The sequence below is a fragment of the Pristiophorus japonicus genome, chromosome 19, assembly GCF_044704955.1.
Source record: "Pristiophorus japonicus isolate sPriJap1 chromosome 19, sPriJap1.hap1, whole genome shotgun sequence".
In the NCBI taxonomy this organism is placed as follows: Eukaryota; Metazoa; Chordata; class Chondrichthyes; family Pristiophoridae; genus Pristiophorus; species Pristiophorus japonicus.
In genome coordinates this window covers 20,686,551-20,707,594 of record NC_091995.1, presented here as the reverse complement: position 1 = coordinate 20,707,594, position 21,044 = coordinate 20,686,551, and the positions used below count along the sequence as shown (strand labels likewise).

Here is a 21,044-nt window from a genome sequence, read left to right as displayed (position 1 = left end):
AATATAACACCCCCTCACTGTAACAACGATATAACGCATCTCTCACTAACACTGATATAACACACCCCTCACTGTAACACCAATATAACACACCCCTCACTGTAACAACGATATCACGCAACCCTCACTAACACTGATATAACACACCACACACTGTAACACTGATATAACGCACCCCTCACTGTAACACCGATATAACACACCCCTCACTGTAACACCGATATAACACAGCGCTCACTGTAACACCGATATAACACACCCCTCACTGTAACAACGATATAACGCACTCCTCACTAACACTGATATAACACACCACTCACTGTAACACCATTATAACACCCCCTCACTGTAACACCAATATAACACCCCCTCACTGTAACAACGATATAACGCATCCCTCACTAACACTGATATAACACACCCCTCACTGTAACACCAATATAACACCCCCTCACTGTAACAACGATATAACGCATCCCTCACTAACAGCGATATAACACACCACTCACTGTAACACTGATATAATGCACCCCTCACTGTAACAACGATATAACGCATCCCTCACTAACACTGATATAACACACCCCTCACTGTAACACCAATATAACACCCCTCACTGTAACAACGATATAACGCATCCCTCACTAACACTGATATAACACACCCCTCACTGTAACACCAATATAACACACCACTCACTGTAACACTGATATAACGCACCCCTCACTGTAACAACGATATAACGCATCCCTCACTAACACTGATATAACACACCCCTCACTGTAACACCAAGATAACATCCCCTCATTGTAACAACGATATAACGCATCCTTCACTAACAGCGATATAACACACCCCTCACTGTAACAACGATATAACGCATCCCTCACTAACACTGATCTAACACACCACTCACTGTAACACTGATATAACGCACCCCTCACTGTAACAACGATATAACGCATCCCTCACGAACACTGATATAACACACCCCTCACTGTAACACCAATATAACACCCCTCACTGTAACAACGATATAACGCATCCCTCACTAACACTGATATAACACACCACTCACTGTAACACTGATATAACGCACCCCTCACTGTAACAACGATATAACGCATCCCTCACTAACACTGATATAACACACCCCTCACTGTAACACCAATATAACACACCCCTCACTGTAACACCAATATAACACACCCCTCACTGTAACAACGATATCACGCAACCCTCACTAACACTGATATAACACACCACACACTGTAACACTGATATAACGCACCCCTCACTGTAACACCGATATAACACACCCCTCACTGTAACACCGATATAACACAGCGCTCACTGTAACACCGATATAACACACCCCTCACTGTAACAACGATATAACGCACTCCTCACTAACACTGATATAACACAAAACACTCACTGTAACACTGATATAACGCACCCCTCACTGTAACACCAATATAACACACCCCTCACTGTAACAACGATAAAACGCATTCCTCACTAACACTGATATAACACACCACTCACTGTAACACCGATATAACGCACCCCTCACTGTAACACCGATATAACGCACCCCTCACTGTAACACCGATATAACACAGCCCTCACTGTAACACCGATATAACACACCCCTCACTGTAACACTGATATAACACACCCCTCACTGTAACACCGATATACCACAGCCCTCACTGTAACAACGATATAACACACCCCTCACTGTAACACCGATACAACACACCCCTCACTGTAACACCGATATAACACACCCCTCACTGTAACACCGATATAACACACCCCTCACTGTAACACTGATATAACACACCCCTCACTGTAACAATGATATAACACCCCCTCACTGTAACACTGATATAACATACCCCTCACTGTAACACCGATATAACACACCTCTAAATGTAACACCGATATAACACACCCCTCACTGTAACACTGAGAAAACACACCCCTCACTGTAACACTGATATAACACACCCCTCACTAACACTGATATAACACACCCCTCACTGTAACACTGATATAACACAGCCCTCAGTAACACTGATTTAACACACCCCTCACTGTAACACCGATATAACACACCCCTCACTAACACTGATATAACACACCCCTCACTGTAACACTGATATAATACAGCCCCTCACTGTAACACCGATATAACATACCCCTAACTGTAACACCGATATAACACACCTCTCACTGTAACACCGATATAACACACCCCTCACTGTAACACTGATATAACAAACCCCTCACTGTAACACCGATATAACACACCTCTCACTGTAACACTGATATAACACACTCCTCACTGTAACACCGATATAACACACCCCTCACTGTAACACTGAGAAAACACACCCCTCTCTGTAACACCGATATAAGACACCCCTCACTGGAACACTGACATAACACACCCCTCTTTGTAACACCGATATAACACACCCCTCACTGTAACACTGAGAAAACACACCCCTCACTGTAACACCGAAAGAACACCCCATCACTGTAACACTGAGAAAACACACCCCTCACTGTAACACTGATATAACACACCACTCACCGTAACACTGATATAACACAGCCCTCACTATAACACTGATATAACACACCCCTCACTGCAACACCGATATAACACACCCCTCACTGTAACACCAATATAACACACCCCTCACTGTGACACCGATATAACATACCCCTCACTGGAACACTGATATAACACACCTCTCACTGTAGCACTGATCTAACACACCCCTCACTGTAACACCGATATAACACACCCCTCACTGTAACACTGAGAAAGCACACCCCTCACTGTAACACCGATGTAAGACACCCCTCACTGTAACACTGATATAACACACCCCTCTCTGTAACACCGATATAACACACCCCTCACTGTAACACTGAAAAAATACAGCCCCTCACTGTAACACCGATATAACATACCCCTCACTGTAACACCGATATAACACACCCCTCACTGTAACACCGATATAATACACCCCTCTCTGTAACACCGATATAACACACCCCTCACTGTAACACTGATATAACACACCCCTCAATGTAACCCCGATATAACATACCCCTCACTGTAACACCGAAAGAACACACCTCTCACTGTAACACCGATATAACACACCCCTCACTGTAACACCGAAAGAAAACAACCCTCATTGTAAAACTGAGAAAACACACCCCTCACTGTAACACCGATATAACACACCTCTCACTGTAACACTGATATAACACACCCCTCACTGTAACACCGATATAACACACCCCTCACTGTAACATTGATATAACACACCCCTCACAGTAACACCAATATAACACACCCTCACTGTAACACCGATATAACACACCCCTCACTGTAACACCGATATAACACACCCCTCACTGTAACACTGATATAACACACCCCTCACTGTAACACCGATATAACACCCCACTCACTGTAACACCGATATAACACACCCCTCACTGTAACACCGATATAACATATCCCTCACTGTAACACCGATATAACACACCTCTCACTGTAACACCGATATAACACACCCCTCACTGTAACACTGATATAACACACCCCTCACTGTAACACCGATATAACACATCTCTCACTGTAACACTGATATAACACACTCCTCACTGTAACACCGATATAACACACCCCTCACTGTAACACTGAGAAAACACACCCCTCACTGTAACACCGATATAAGACACCCCTCACTGGAACACTGATATAACACACCCCTTTCTGTAACACCGATATAACACACCCCTCACTGTAACACTGAGAAAACACACCCCTCACTGTAACACCGATATAACACACCCCTCACCGTAACACTGATATAACACACCCCTCACAATAACACTGATATAACACACCCCTCTCTGCAACACCGATATAACACACCCCTCACTGTAACACTGATATAACACACCCCTCACTGTAACCCCGATATAACATATCCCTCACTGTAACACCGATATAACACACCCCTCACTGTAAGACCGATATAACACAGCCCTCACTGTAACACTGATATAACACACCCCTCACTGTGACACCGATATAACTCACTCCTCACTGTAACACCGAAAGAACACCCCCTCACTGTAACACTGAGAAAACACACCCTTCACTGTAACACCGATATAACACACCACTCACTGTAACACTGATATAACACACCCCTCACTGTGACACCGATATAACATACCCCTCACTGTAACACCGATATAACACACCTCTCACTGTAACACAGATATAACACACCCCTCACTGTGACACCGATATAACACACCTCTCACTGTAACACTGAGAAAACACACCCCTCACTGTAACACTGATATAACACACCCCTCACTAACACTGATATAACACACCCCTCACTGTAACACCGATATTACACACCCCTCACTAACACTGATATAACACACCCCTCACTGTAACACTGATATAACACACCCCTCTCTGTAACACCGATATAACACTCCTCTCACTGTAACACCAATATAACACACACCTCACTGTAACACCGATATAACACACCCCTCACTGTAACACCCGATATAACATACCCCTCACTGTAACACCGATATAACACAGCTCTCACTGTAACACCGATATAACACACTCCTCACTGGAACACCGATAAAACACACCTCTCACTGTAACACTGATATAACACACCCCTTACTGTAACACCGATATAACATGCCCCTCACTGTAACACTGATATTACACACCCCTCACTGTAACACTGATATAACACACCCCTCACTGTAACACTGATATAACACCCCCCTCACTGTAACACCGATATAACACACCCCTCACTGTAACACTGATATAACACCCCCCTCACTGTAACACTGATATAACACACCCCTCACTGTAACACCGATATAACACACCCCTCACTGTAACACTCTAATATAAGGCACTACTCACTGTACCATGCCGCTCTGATGTATTCTGCTGACGATTCTCCCAGTTAATTCCGTCGTGCCATCCCTACAATGGCTGTGTGTCTCTCACTCCCTCTGCTGCAGGTATTTAAGGAGAAACTGTATGGTAAGAAGTATGTGTGGTTCCTGATCGGCTGGTACGCTGACAGCTGGTTCAAGATCCAGGACAACAACATCAACTGTACTGTGCAGAACATGACCGAGGCTGTGGAGGGACATCTCACCACTGAGATCCTCATGGTGAATCCCACCAATACCCGGGGAATCTCCAAAATGGTGAGGACAGTTTGACCGGAGTTTCCTTTCGAAAAATGTGTTCTCAAGATATGGGCATCACTCACAAGTCCGGCATTTATTGCCCATCCCTAATTGCCCCTTGAGAAGGTGGTGGTGAGCCGCCTTCTTGAACCGCTGCAGTCCCGTGTGGTGAAGGTGCTCCCACAGGGCTGTTAGGGAGGGAGTTCCAGGATTGTGACCCAGCCACGATGGAGGAACGGTGATACATTTCCAAGTCAGGATGGTGTGTGACTTGGAGGGGAACGTGGAGGTGGTGGTGTTCCCATGCGCTCACTGCCCTTGTCCTTCTAGATGGTAGAGGGCGCGGCTTTGGGAGGTGCTGCTGAAGAAGCCTTGGCGAGTTGCTGCAGTGCATCTTGTAGATGGTGCACACTGCAGCCACGGTGTGCCGGTGGTGGAGGGAGTAATGTTTAACGTGGGGATGGGGTGCCGATCAAGCGGGCTGCTTTGTCCTGGATGGAGTCGAGCTCATTTCCGATTTAGTGGGACATTCTTTTCCCCCATTTCCCTCTGCGTTCCTGATGCCGCTGAATCGGGTACTTGGGATCAGGAGGAGACGGGACGGTTCCTCTCGTGACCACCTGCCCTCCGGTACCATACCCCAGTGCCCACTCATCCTGTCTCGCCTGCATCATGACTGTCACCAAAGCCTCCTCCACTCAGCAACGCTTTAGATCTGAGCCCGATGTTGTTCCCATTAGCAGTTTCCAGCAGGATTACTGGAATATGAATCAGGACCAGATCATAGGAAGAAAAGTAGGAATAGGAGGGCATTCAGACTCTCAAGCATGCTCCACTATTTAATTACATCATGGCTGATCTGTATCAGAACTTAGCTCTCGTGTGAGCACTGATTACCCACCAGTGTGAGCACAGATTACCCCCAAGTGTGAGCACAGATTACCCACCAGTGTGAGCACAGATTACCCCCAAGTGTGAGCACAGATTAACCCCAGTGTGAGCACAGATTACCCCCCAGTGTGAGCACAGATTACCCCTCAGTGTGAGCACAGATTACCCCCCAGTGTGAGCACAGATTACCCCCCGGTGTGAGCACAGATTACCCCCCAGTGTGAGCACAGATTACCACCCCAGTGTGAGCACAGATTACCCCCCAGTGTGAGCACAGATTACCCCCCAGTGTGAGCACAGATTAACCCCCAGTGTGAGCACAGATTACCCCCCAGTGTGAGCACAGATTACCCCCCAGTGTGAGCACAAATTACTCTACAGCACAGATTATCCCCAGTGTGAGCACAGATTATCCCCAGTGTGAGCACATATTACCCCCAGTGTGAGCACAGATTACCCCGCAGTGTGAGCACAGATTACCCCCAGTGTGAGCACAGATTACCCCACAGTTTGAACACAGATTACCCCCAGTGTGAGCACAGATTATCCCCAGTGTGAGCACAGATTACCCCCCAGTGTGAGCACAGATTACCCCCCAGTGTGAGCACAGATTACCACCCCCCTCCAGTGTGATCACAGATTACCCCCAGTGTGATCACAGATTACCCCCAGTGTGAGCACAGATTACCCCCCAGTGTGAGCACAGATTACCACCCAGTGTGAGCACAGATTACCCCCAGTGTGAGCACAGATTTCCCCCCAGTGTGAGCACAGATTATCCCCAGTGTGAGCACAGATTACCAACCCCCTCCAGTCTGAGCACAGATTACCACCAGTGTGAGCACAGATCACCTCCCAGTGTGAGCACAGATTACCCCCCAGAGTGAGCACAGATTACCCCCACAGTGTGAGCACAGATTACCCTCCAGTGTGAGCACAAATTACTCTACAGCACAGATTATCCCCAGTGTGAGCACAGATTACCCCCCAGTGTGAGCACAGATTACCACCCCCATCCAGTGTGATCACAGATTACCACCAGTGTGAGCACAGATCACCCCACAGTGTGAGCACAGATTACCCCCCAGTGTGAGCACAGATTACCCCCCAGTGTGAGCACAGATTACCCCGCAGTGTGAGCACAGATTACCCCCCAGTGTGAGCACAGATTACCACCCCAGTTTGAGCACAGATTACCCCAATGTGTGAGCACAGATTGCCCCCAGTGTGAGCACAGATTACCCTCCAGTGTGAGCACAAATTACTTCCCAGCACAGATTATCCCCAGTGTGAGCACAAATTATCCCCAGTGAGAGCACAAATTACCCCGAGTGTGAGCACAGATTACCCCCAGTGTGAGCACAGATTAGCCCCCATTGTGAGCACAGATTGCCACTAGTGTGAGCACAGATTACACCGCAGTGTGACCACAGATTACCCCCGGTGTGAGCACAGATTAGCCCCCAGTGTGAGCACAGATTTCCCCCCAGTGTGAGCACAGATTACCCCCACAGTGTGAGCACAGAATACCGCCCCAGTGTGAGCACAGATTAGCCCCCAGTGTGAGCACATATGACCCCACCGTGTGAGCACAGATTACCCCCAGTGTGAGCATAAATTACCCCCAGTGTGAGCACAGATTACCCCCAATATGAGCACAGATTACCCCCAGTGTGAGCACATATTACTCCCCAGTGTGAGCACAGATTACCCCCCAGTGTGAGCACAGCTTACCCCCAGTGTGAGCACAGATTACCCCCCAGTGTGAGCACAGATTACCCCACAATGTGAGCACAGATTTCCCCCCAGTATGAGCAAAGATTATTCCCCAGTTTGAGCACAGATTACCCCTCAGTGTGAGCACAGATTACCCCCAGTGTGAGCACAGATTACCACCCAGTGTGAGCACAGATTACCCCCCAGTGTGAGCACAGATTTCCCCCCAGTGTGAGCACAGATTACCACCCCAGTGTGAGCACAGATTACCCCCCTGTGTGAGCACAGATTGCCCACAGTGTGAACACAGATTAAGTCCCAGTGTGAGCACAGTTTACCGCCCAGTGTGAGCACAGTTTACCCCCCAGTGTGAGCACAGATTACCCCCCAGTGTGAGCACAGATTGCACCCCAGTGTGAGCACAGATATCCACCCAGTGTGAACACATATTACCCCCGGGTGTGAGCACAGATTACCCCCCAGTGTGAGCACAGATTACCCCCAGTGTGAGCACAGATTACCCCCAGTGTGAGAACAGATTACCACCCCCTCCAGTGTGAGCACAGATTACCACACCAGTGTGAGCACAGATTACCCCACCAGTGTAAGCACAGATTACCCCCAGTGTGAGCACAGATTACCCCCAGTGTGAGCACAGATTACCCTCCAGTGTGAGCACAAATTACTCCCCAGCACAGATTATCCCCAGTGTGAGCACAGATTATCCCCAGTGTGAGCACAAATTACCCCGAGTGTGAGCACAGATTACCCCCAGTGTGAGCACAGATTACCACCCCCCTCCAGTGTGAGCACAGATTACCCCACAATGTGAGCACAGATTACCCCCCAGTATGAGCAAAGATTATTCCCCAGTTTGAGCACAGCTTACCCCTCAGTGTGAGCACAGATTACCCCCAGTGTGAGCACAGATTGCCCCCAGTGTGAGCACAGATTACCCCAGTGTGAGCACAGATTACCCCCCTGTGTGAGCACAGATTGCCCCCAGTGTGAGCACAGATTACCCCAGTGTGAGAACAGATTACCACCCCCACCAGTGTGAGCACAGATTACCCCAGTGTGAGCACAGATTGCCCCCAGTGTGAGAACAGATTACCATCACCTCCAGTGTGAGCACAGATTACACCACCAGTGTGAGCACAGATTACCCCCAGTGTGAGCACAGATTACCCTCCAGTGTGAGCACAAATTACTTCCCAGCACAGATTCTCCCCAGTGTGCGCACAAATTATCCCCAGTGAGAGCACAAATTACCCCGAGTGTGAGCACAGATTACCCCCAGTTTGGCACAGATTACCCCCAGTGTGAGCACAGATTAGCCCCCAGTGTGAGCACAGATTGCTACCTGTGTGAGCACAGATTACACCGCAGTGTGAGCACAGATTACCACCCCCCTCCAGTGTGATCACAGATTACCCCCAGTGTGAGCACAGATTACCCCCAGTGTGAGCACAGATTACCCCCCAGTGTGAGCACAAATTATCCCCAGTGTGAGCGCAGATTACCATCCCCCTCCAGTGTGAGCACAGATTACCACCAGTGTGAGCACAGATCACCCCCCAGTGTGAGCACAGATTGCCCCCCAGAGTGAGCACAGATTACCCCCCAGTGTGAGCACAGATTACCCTCCAGTGTGAGCACAAATTACTCTACAGCACAGATTATCCCCAGTGTGAGCACAGATTACCCCCTAGTGTGAGCACAGATTACCCCCAGCGTGTGCACAGATTACCTCCAGTGTGAGCACAGATTAACCCCCAGTGTGAGCACAGATTACCACCCAGTGTGAGCAGAGATTACCCCCCAGTGTGAGCACAGATTACCCCCCAGTGTGAGCACAGATTACCACCCAAGTTTGAGCACAGATTACCCCCCTGTGTGAGCACAGATTGCCCCCAGTGTGAGAACAGATTACCATCACCTCCAGTGTGAGCACAGATTACACCCCCAGTGTGAGCACAGATTACCCCCAGTGTGAGCACAGATTACCCTCCAGTGTGAGCACAAATTACTTCCCAGCACAGATTATCCCCAGTGTGCGCACAAATTATCCCCAGTGAGAGCACAAATTACCCCGAGTGTGAGCACAGATTACCCCCAGTTTGGCACAGATTACCCCCAGTGTGAGCACAGATTAGCCCCCAGTGTGAGCACAGATTGCTACCTGTGTGAGCACAGATTACACCGCAGTGTGAGCACAGATTACTCCCAGTGTGAGCACAGATTAGCCCCCAGTGTGAGCACCGATTTCCCCCCAGTGTGAGCACAGATTACCCCCACAGTGTGAGCACAGAATACCGCCCCAGTGTGAGCACAGATTAGCCCCCAGTGTGAGCACATATGACCCCACAGTGTGAGCACAGATTACCCCCAGTGTAAGCACAGATTACCCCCAGTATGAGCACAGATTACCCCCAGTGTGAGCACATATTACCCCGCAGTGTGAGCACAGATTACTCCCCAGTGTGAGCACAGATTACCCCCAGTGTGAGCACAGATTACCTCCCAGTGTGAGCACAGATTACCCCACAATGTGAGCACAGATTACCCCCCAGTATGAGCAAAGATTATTCCCCAGTTTGAGCACAGATTACCCCTCAGTGTGAGCACAGATTACCCCCAGTGTGAGCACAGATTACCCCCCAGTGTGAGCACAGATTACCACCCAGTGTGAGCAGAGATTTCCCCCCAGTGTGAGCACAGATTACCACCCCAGTGTGAGCACAGATTACCCCCCTGTGTGAGCACAGATTGCCCCCAGTGTGAGCACAGATTACCCCAGTGTGAGCACAGATTACCCCAGTGTGAACACAGATTACCCCCCAGTGTGAGCACAGATTACCACCCAAGTTTGAGCACAGATTACCCCCCTGTGTGAGCACAGATTGCCCCCAGTGTGAGAACAGATTACCATCACCTCCAGTGTGAGCACAGATTACACCCCCAGTGTGAGCACAGATTACCCCCAGTGTGAGCACAGATTACCCTCCAGTGTGAGCACAAATTACTTCCCAGCACAGATTATCCCCAGTGTGCGCACAAATTATCCCCAGTGAGAGCACAAATTACCCCGAGTGTGAGCACAGATTACCCCCAGTTTGGCACAGATTACCCCCAGTGTGAGCACAGATTAGCCCCCAGTGTGAGCACAGATTGCTACCTGTGTGAGCACAGATTACACCGCAGTGTGAGCACAGATTACCCCCAGTGTGAGCACAGATTAGCCCCCAGTGTGAGCACAGATTACCCCGAGTGTGAGCACAGATTACCCCCAGTGTGAGCACAGATTACCACCCCGCTCCAGTGTGAGCACAGATTACCCCACAATGTGAGCACAGATTACCCCCCAGTATGAGCAAAGATTATTCCCCAGTTTGAGCACAGATTACCCCTCAGTGTGAGCACAGATTACCCCCAGTGTGAGCACAGATTACCCCCCAGTGTGAGCACAGATTACCACCCAGAGTAAGCAGAGATTACCCCCCAGTGTAAGCACAGATTACCCCCAATGTGAGCACAGATTACCACCCCAGTGTGAGCACAGATTACCCCCCTGTGTGAGCACAGATTGCCACCAGTGTGAGCACAGATTACACCGCAGTGTGAGCACAGATTACCCCCAGTGTGAGCACAGATTAGCCCCCAGTGTGAACACAGATTTCCCCCAGTGTGAGCACAGATTACCCCCCAGTGTGAGATTACCCCCCAGTGTGAGCACAGATTATCCCCAGTGTGAGCACAGATTACCCGCCAGTGTGAGCACAGATTACCCGCCAGTGTGAGCACAGATTACCCCCCAGTGTGAGCACAGATTACCACCCCCCTCCAGTGTGATCACAGATTACCCACAGTGTGAGCACAGATTACCCCCAGTGTGAGCACAGATTACCCCCCAGTGTGAGCACAAATTATCCCCAGTGTGAGCGCAGATTACCATCCCCCTCCAGTGTGAGCACAGATTACCACCAGTGTGAGCACAGATCACCCCCCAGTGTGAGCACAGATTGCCCCCCAGAGTGAGCACAGATTACCCCCCAGTGTGAGCACAGATTACCCTCCAGTGTGAGCACAAATTACTCGACAGCACAGATTATCCCCAGTGTGAGCACAGATTACCCCCTAGTGTGAGCACAGATTACCCCCAGCGTGTGCACAGATTACCTCCAATGTGAGCACAGATTAACCCCCAGTGTGAGCACAGATTACCACCCAGTGTGAGCAGAGATTACCCCCCAGTGTGAGCACAGATTACCCCCCAGTGTGAGCACAGATTACCACCCAAGTTTGAGCACAGATTACCCCCCTGTGTGAGCACAGATTGCCCCCAGTGTGAGAACAGATTACCATCACCTCCAGTGTGAGCACAGATTACACCCCCAGTGTGAGCACAGATTACCCCCAGTGTGAGCACAGATTACCCTCCAGTGTGAGCACAAATTACTTCCCAGCACAGATTATCCCCAGTGTGCGCACAAATTATCCCCAGTGAGAGCACAAATTACCCCGAGTGTGAGCACAGATTACCCCCAGTTTGGCACAGATTACCCCCAGTGTGAGCACAGATTAGCCCCCAGTGTGAGCACAGATTGCTACCTGTGTGAGCACAGATTACACCGCAGTGTGAGCACAGATTACCCCCAGTGTGAGCACAGAATACCGCCCCAGTGTGAGCACAGATTTCCCCCCAGTGTGAGCACAGATTACCCCACAGTGTGAGCACAGATTACCCCCAGTGTAAGCACAGATTACCCCCAGTATGAGCACAGATTACCCCCAGTGTGAGCACATATTACCCCCCAGTGTGAGCACAGATTACCCCCCAGTGTGAGCACAGATTACCCCCAGTGTGAGCACAGATTACCTCCCAGTGTGAGCACAGATTACCCCACAATGTGAGCACAGATTACCCCCCAGTATGAGCAAAGATTATTCCCCAGTTTGAGCACAGATTACCCCTCAGTGTGAGCACAGATTACCCCCAGTGTGAGCACAGATTACCCCCCAGTGTGAGCACAGATTACCACCCAGTGTGAGCAGAGATTTCCCCCCAGTGTGAGCACAGATTACCACCCCAGTGTGAGCACAGATTACCCCCCTGTGTGAGCACAGATTGCCCCCAGTGTGAGCACAGATTACCCCAGTGTGAGCACAGATTACGCCAGTGTGAACACAGATTACCCCCCAGTGTGAGCACAGATTACCACCCAAGTTTGAGCACAGATTACCCCCCTGTGTGAGCACAGATTGCCCCCAGTGTGAGAACAGATTACCATCACCTCCAGTGTGAGCACAGATTACACCCCCAGTGTGAGCACAGATTACCCCCAGTGTGAGCACAGATTACCCTCCAGTGTGAGCACAAATTACTTCCCAGCACAGATTATCCCCAGTGTGCGCACAAATTATCCCCAGTGAGAGCACAAATTACCCCGAGTGTGAGCACAGATTACCCCCAGTTTGGCACAGATTACCCCCAGTGTGTGCACAGATTAGCCCCCAGTGTGAGCACAGATTGCTACCTGTGTGAGCACAGATTACACCGCAGTGTGAGCACAGATTACCACCCCCCTCCAGTGTGATCACAGATTACCCCCAGTGTGAGCACAGATTACCCCCAGTGTGAGCACAGATTACCCCCCAGTGTGAGCACAAATTATCCCCAGTGTGAGCGCAGATTACCATCCCCCTCCAGTGTGAGCACAGATTACCACCAGTGTGAGCACAGATCACCCCCCAGTGTGAGCACAGATTGCCCCCCAGAGTGAGCACAGATTACCCCCCAGTGTGAGCACAGATTACCCTCCAGTGTGAGCACAAATTACTCTACAGCACAGATTATCCCCAGTGTGAGCACAGATTACCCCCTAGTGTGAGCACAGATTACCCCCAGCGTGTGCACAGATTACCTCCAGTGTGAGCACAGATTAACCCCCAGTGTGAGCACAGATTACCACCCAGTGTGAGCAGAGATTACCCCCCAGTGTGAGCACAGATTACCCCCCAGTGTGAGCACAGATTACCACCCAAGTTTGAGCACAGATTACCCCCCTGTGTGAGCACAGATTGCCCCCAGTGTGAGAACAGATTACCATCACCTCCAGTGTGAGCACAGATTACACCCCCAGTGTGAGCACAGATTACCCCCAGTGTGAGCACAGATTACCCTCCAGTGTGAGCACAAATTACTTCCCAGCACAGATTATCCCCAGTGTGCGCACAAATTATCCCCAGTGAGAGCACAAATTACCCCGAGTGTGAGCACAGATTACCCCCAGTTTGGCACAGATTACCCCCAGTGTGAGCACAGATTAGCCCCCAGTGTGAGCACAGATTGCTACCTGTGTGAGCACAGATTACACCGCAGTGTGAGCACAGATTACCCCCAGTGTGAGCACAGATTAGCCCCCAGTGTGAGCACCGATTTCCCCCCAGTGTGAGCACAGATTACCCCCACAGTGTGAGCACAGAATACCGCCCCAGTGTGAGCACAGATTAGCCCCCAGTGTGAGCACATATGACCCCACAGTGTGAGCACAGATTACCCCCAGTGTAAGCACAGATTACCCCCAGTATGAGCACAGATTACCCCCAGTGTGAGCACAGATTACCCCCCAGTGTGAGCACAGATTACCCCCAGTGTGAGCACAGATTACCTCCCAGTGTGAGCACAGATTACCCCACAATGTGAGCACAGATTACCCCCCAGTATGAGCAAAGATTATTCCCCAGTTTGAGCACAGATTACCCCTCAGTGTGAGCACAGATTACCCCCAGTGTGAGCACAGATTACCCCCCAGTGTGAGCACAGATTACCACCCAGTGTGAGCAGAGCTTTCCCCCCAGTGTGAGCACAGATTACCACCCCAGTGTGAGCACAGATTACCCCCCTGTGTGAGCACAGATTGCCCCCAGTGTGAGCACATATTACCCCAGTGTGAGCACAGATTACCCCAGTGTGAACACAGATTACCCCCCAGTGTGAGCACAGATTACCACCCAAGTTTGAGCACAGATTACCCCCCTGTGTGAGCACAGATTGCCCCCAGTGTGAGAACAGATTACCATCACCTCCAGTGTGAGCACAGATTACACCCCCAGTGTGAGCACAGATTACCCCCAGTGTGAGCACAGATTACCCTCCAGTGTGAGCACAAATTACTTCCCAGCACAGATTATCCCCAGTGTGCGCACAAATTATCCCCAGTGAGAGCACAAATTACCCCGAGTGTGAGCACAGATTACCCCCAGTTTGGCACAGATTAGCCCCCAGTGTGAGCACAGATTGCTACCTGTGTGAGCACAGATTACACCGCAGTGTGAGCACAGATTACCCCCAGTGTGAGCACAGATTAGCCCCCAGTGTGAGCACCGATTTCCCCCCAGTGTGAGCACAGATTACCCCCACAGGGTGAGCACAGAATACCACCCCAGTGTGAGCACAGATTAGCACCCAGTGTGAGCACATATGACCCCACAGTGTGAGCACAGATTACCCCCAGTGTAAGCACAGATTACCCCCAGTATGAGCACAGATTACCCCCAGTGTGAGCACATATTACCCCCCAGTGTGAGCACAGATTACCCCCCAGTGTGAGCACAGATTACCCCCAGTGTGAGCACAGATTACCTCCCAGTGTGAGCACAGATTACCCCACAATGTGAGCACAGATTACCCCCAGTATGAGCAAAGATTATTCCCCAGTTTGAGCACAGATTACCCCTCAGTGTGAGCACAGATTACCCCCAGTGTGAGCACAGATTACCCCCCAGTGTGAGCACAGATTACCACCCAGTGTGAGCAGAGATTTCCCCCCAGTGTGAGCACAGATTACCACCCCAGTGTGAGCACAGATTACCCCTCTGTGTGAGCACAGATTGCCCCCAGTGTGAGCACAGATTACCCCAGTGTGAGCACAGATTACCCCAGTGTGAACACAGATTAACCCCCAGTGTGAGCACAGTTTACCACCCAGTGTGAGCAGAGATTACCCCCCAGTGTGAGCACAGATTACCCCCCAGTGTGAGCACAGATTACCACCCCAGTTTGAGCACAGATTACCCCCCTGTGTGAGCACAGATTGCCCCCAGTGTGAGAACAGATTACCACCCCCTCCAGTGTGAGCACAGATTACCCCCCCAGTGTGAGCACAGATTACCCCCCCAGTGTGAGCACAGATTACCCCCAGTGTGAGCACAGATTACCCTCCAGTGTGAGCACAAATTACTTCCCAGCACAGATTATCCCCAGTGTGAGCACAAATGATCCCCAGTGAGAGAACAAATTACCCCGAGTGTGAGCACAGATTACCCCCAGTGTGAGCACAGATTAGCCCCCAGTGTGAGCACAGATTGCCACCAGTGTGAGCACAGATTACACCGCAGTGTGAGCACAGATTACCCCCAGTGTGAGCACAGATTAGCCCCCAGTGTGAGCACAGATTTCCCCCCAGTGTGAGCACAGATTACCCCCACAGTGTGAGCACAGAATACCGCCGCAGTGTGAGCACAGATTAGCCCCCAGTGTGAGCACATATGACCCGACAGTGTGAGCACAGATTACCCCCAGTGTGAGCACAGATTACCCCCAGTGTGAGCACAGATTACCCCCAGTGTGAGCACAGATTACCCTCCAGTGTGAGCACAAATTACTTCCCAGCACAGATTATCCCCAGTGTGAGCACAGATTATCCCCAGTGTGAGCACAAATTACCCCGAGTGTGAGCACAGATTACGCCCAGTTTGAGCACAGATTACCCCAAGTGTGAGCACAGATTAGCCCCCAGTGTGAGCACAGATTGCCACCAGTGTGAGCACAGATTACACCGCAGTGTGAGCACAGATTACCCCCAGTGTGAGCACAGATTAGCCCCCAGTGTGAGCACAGATTACCACCCAGTGTGAGCACATATTACCCCCCAGTGTGAGCACAGATTACCACCCCAGTGTGAGCACAGATTACCCCCCTGTGTGAGCACAGATTGCCCCCAGTGTGAGCACAGATTACCCCAGTGTGAGCACAGATTACCCCAGTGTGAACACAGATTACCCCCCAGTGTGAGCACAGATTACCACCCAAGTTTGAGCACAGATTACCCCCCTGTGTGAGCACAGATTGCCCCCAGTGTGAGAACAGATTACCATCACCTCCAGTGTGAGCACAGATTACACCCCCAGTGTGAGCACAGATTACCCCCAGTGTGAGCACAGATTACCCTCCAGTGTGAGCACAAATTACTTCCCAGCACAGATTATCCCCAGTGTGCGCACAAATTATCCCCAGTGAGAGCACAAATTACCCCGAGTGTGAGCACAGATTACCCCCAGTTTGGCACAGATTACCCCCAGTGTGAGGACAGATTAGCCCCCAGTGTGAGCACAGATTGCTACCTGTGTGAGCACAGATTACACCGCAGTGTGAGCACAGATTACCACCCCCCTCCAGTGTGATCACAGATTACCCCCAGTGTGAGCACAGATTACCCCCAGTGTGAGCACAGATTACCCCCCAGTGTGAGCACAAATTATCCCCAGTGTGAGCGCAGATTACCATCCCCCTCCAGTGTGAGCACAGATTACCACCAGTGTGAGCACAGATCACCCCCCAGTGTGAGCACAGATTGCCCCCCAGAGTGAGCACAGATTACCCCCCAGTGTGAGCACAGATTACCCTCCAGTGTGAGCACAAATTACTCTACAGCACAGATTATCCCCAGTGTGAGCACAGATTACCCCCTAGTGTGAGCACAGATTACCCCCAGCGTGTGCACAGATTACCTCCAGTGTGAGCACAGATTAACCCCCAGTGTGAGCACAGATTACCACCCAGTGTGAGCAGAGATTACCCCCCAGTGTGAGCACAGATTACCCCCCAGTGTGAGCACAGATTACCACCCCAGTTTGAGCACAGATTACCCCCCTGTGTGAGCACAGATTGCCCCCAGTGTGAGAACAGATTACCATCACCTCCAGTGTGAGCACAGATTACACCCCCAGTGTGAGCACAGATTACCCCCAGTGTGAGCACAGATTACCCTCCAGTGTGAGCACAAATTACTTCCCAGCACAGATTATCCCCAGTGTGCGCACAAATTATCCCCAGTGAGAGCACAAATTACCCCGAGTGTGAGCACAGATTACCCCCAGTTTGGCACAGATTACCCCCAGTGTGAGCACAGATTAGCCCCCAGTGTGAGCACAGATTGCTACCTGTGTGAGCACAGATTACACCGCAGTGTGAGCACAGATTACCCCCAGTGTGAGCACAGAATACCGCCCCAGTGTGAGCACAGATTTCCCCCCAGTGTGAGCACAGATTACCCCACAGTGTGAGCACAGATTACCCCCAGTGTAAGCACAGATTACCCCCAGTATGAGCACAGATTACCCCCAGTGTGAGCACATATTACCCCCCAGTGTGAGCACAGATTACCCCCCAGTGTGAGCACAGATTACCCCCAGTGTGAGCACAGATTACCTCCCAGTGTGAGCACAGATTACCCCACAATGTGAGCACAGATTACCCCCCAGTATGAGCAAAGATTATTCCCCAGTTTGAGCACAGATTACCCCTCAGTGTGAGCACAGATTACCCCCAGTGTGAGCACAGATTACCCCCCAGTGTGAGCACAGATTACCACCCAGTGTGAGCAGAGATTTCCCCCCAGTGTGAGCACAGATTACCACCCCAGTGTGAGCACAGATTACCCCCCTGTGTGAGCACAGATTGCCCCCAGTGTGAGCACAGATTACCCCAGTGTGAGCACAGATTACGCCAGTGTGAACACAGATTACCCCCCAGTGTGAGCACAGATTACCACCCAAGTTTGAGCACAGATTACCCCCCTGTGTGAGCACAGATTGCCCCCAGTGTGAGAACAGATTACCATCACCTCCAGTGTGAGCACAGATTACACCCCCAGTGTGAGCACAGATTACCCCCAGTGTGAGCACAGATTACCCTCCAGTGTGAGCACAAATTACTTCCCAGCACAGATTATCCCCAGTGTGCGCACAAATTATCCCCAGTGAGAGCACAAATTACCCCGAGTGTGAGCACAGATTACCCCCAGTTTGGCACAGATTACCCCCAGTGTGTGCACAGATTAGCCCCCAGTGTGAGCACAGATTGCTACCTGTGTGAGCACAGATTACACCGCAGTGTGAGCACAGATTACCACCCCCCTCCAGTGTGATCACAGATTACCCCCAGTGTGAGCACAGATTACCCCCAGTGTGAGCACAGATTACCCCCCAGTGTGAGCACAAATTATCCCCAGTGTGAGCGCAGATTACCATCCCCCTCCAGTGTGAGCACAGATTACCACCAGTGTGAGCACAGATCACCCCCCAGTGTGAGCACAGATTGCCCCCCAGAGTGAGCACAGATTACCCCCCAGTGTGAGCACAGATTACCCTCCAGTGTGAGCACAAATTACTCTACAGCACAGATTATCCCCAGTGTGAGCACAGATTACCCCCTAGTGTGAGCACAGATTACCCCCAGCGTGTGCACAGATTACCTCCAGTGTGAGCACAGATTAACCCCCAGTGTGAGCACAGATTACCACCCAGTGTGAGCAGAGATTACCCCCCAGTGTGAGCACAGATTACCCCCCAGTGTGAGCACAGATTACCACCCAAGTTTGAGCACAGATTACCCCCCTGTGTGAGCACAGATTGCCCCCAGTGTGAGAACAGATTACCATCACCTCCAGTGTGAGCACAGATTACACCCCCAGTGTGAGCACAGATTACCCCCAGTGTGAGCACAGATTACCCTCCAGTGTGAGCACAAATTACTTCCCAGCACAGATTATCCCCAGTGTGCGCACAAATTATCCCCAGTGAGAGCACAAATTACCCCGAGTGTGAGCACAGATTACCCCCAGTTTGGCACAGATTACCCCCAGTGTGAGCACAGATTAGCCCCCAGTGTGAGCACAGATTGCTACCTGTGTGAGCACAGATTACACCGCAGTGTGAGCACAGATTACCCCCAGTGTGAGCACAGATTAGCCCCCAGTGTGAGCACCGATTTCCCCCCAGTGTGAGCACAGATTACCCCCACAGTGTGAGCACAGAATACCGCCCCAGTGTGAGCACAGATTAGCCCCCAGTGTGAGCACATATGACCCCACAGTGTGAGCACAGATTACCCCCAGTGTAAGCACAGATTACCCCCAGTATGAGCACAGATTACCCCCAGTGTGAGCACAGATTACCCCCCAGTGTGAGCACAGATTACCCCCAGTGTGAGCACAGATTACCTCCCAGTGTGAGCACAGATTACCCCACAATGTGAGCACAGATTACCCCCCAGTATGAGCAAAGATTATTCCCCAGTTTGAGCACAGATTACCCCTCAGTGTGAGCACAGATTACCCCCAGTGTGAGCACAGATTACCCCCCAGTGTGAGCACAGATTACCACCCAGTGTGAGCAGAGCTTTCCCCCCAGTGTGAGCACAGATTACCACCCCAGTGTGAGCACAGATTACCCCCCTGTGTGAGCACAGATTGCCCCCAGTGTGAGCACATATTACCCCAGTGTGAGCACAGATTACCCCAGTGTGAACACAGATTACCCCCCAGTGTGAGCACAGATTACCACCCAAGTTTGAGCACAGATTACCCCCCTGTGTGAGCACAGATTGCCCCCAGTGTGAGAACAGATTACCATCACCTCCAGTGTGAGCACAGATTACACCCCCAGTGTGAGCACAGATTACCCCCAGTGTGAGCACAGATTACCCTCCAGTGTGAGCACAAATTACTTCCCAGCACAGATTATCCCCAGTGTGCGCACAAATTATCCCCAGTGAGAGCACAAATTACCCCGAGTGTGAGCACAGATTACCCCCAGTTTGGCACAGATTAGCCCCCAGTGTGAGCACAGATTGCTACCTGTGTGAGCACAGATTACACCGCAGTGTGAGCACAGATTACCCCCAGTGTGAGCACAGATTAGCCCCCAGTGTGAGCACCGATTTCCCCCCAGTGTGAGCACAGATTACCCCCACAGGGTGAGCACAGAATACCACCCCAGTGTGAGCACAGATTAGCACCCAGTGTGAGCACATATGACCCCACAGTGTGAGCACAGATTACCCCCAGTGTAAGCACAGATTACCCCCA

The 21,044-nt window shown here is 50.8% G+C and overlaps 1 protein-coding gene across 1 annotated transcript in view; it reads left to right on the top strand.

Moving 5' to 3' along the window:
* Positions 1-21,044, top strand: part of gabbr1b (gamma-aminobutyric acid (GABA) B receptor, 1b) — a 662,620-nt gene that overhangs the window by 353,169 nt on the left and 288,407 nt on the right. Inside the window, exon 10 of the mRNA XM_070862216.1 lies at positions 5,113-5,304. Coding sequence (XP_070718317.1) covers positions 5,113-5,304 — 192 coding nt within the window. The remainder of the gene's footprint in view (positions 1-5,112; positions 5,305-21,044) is intronic.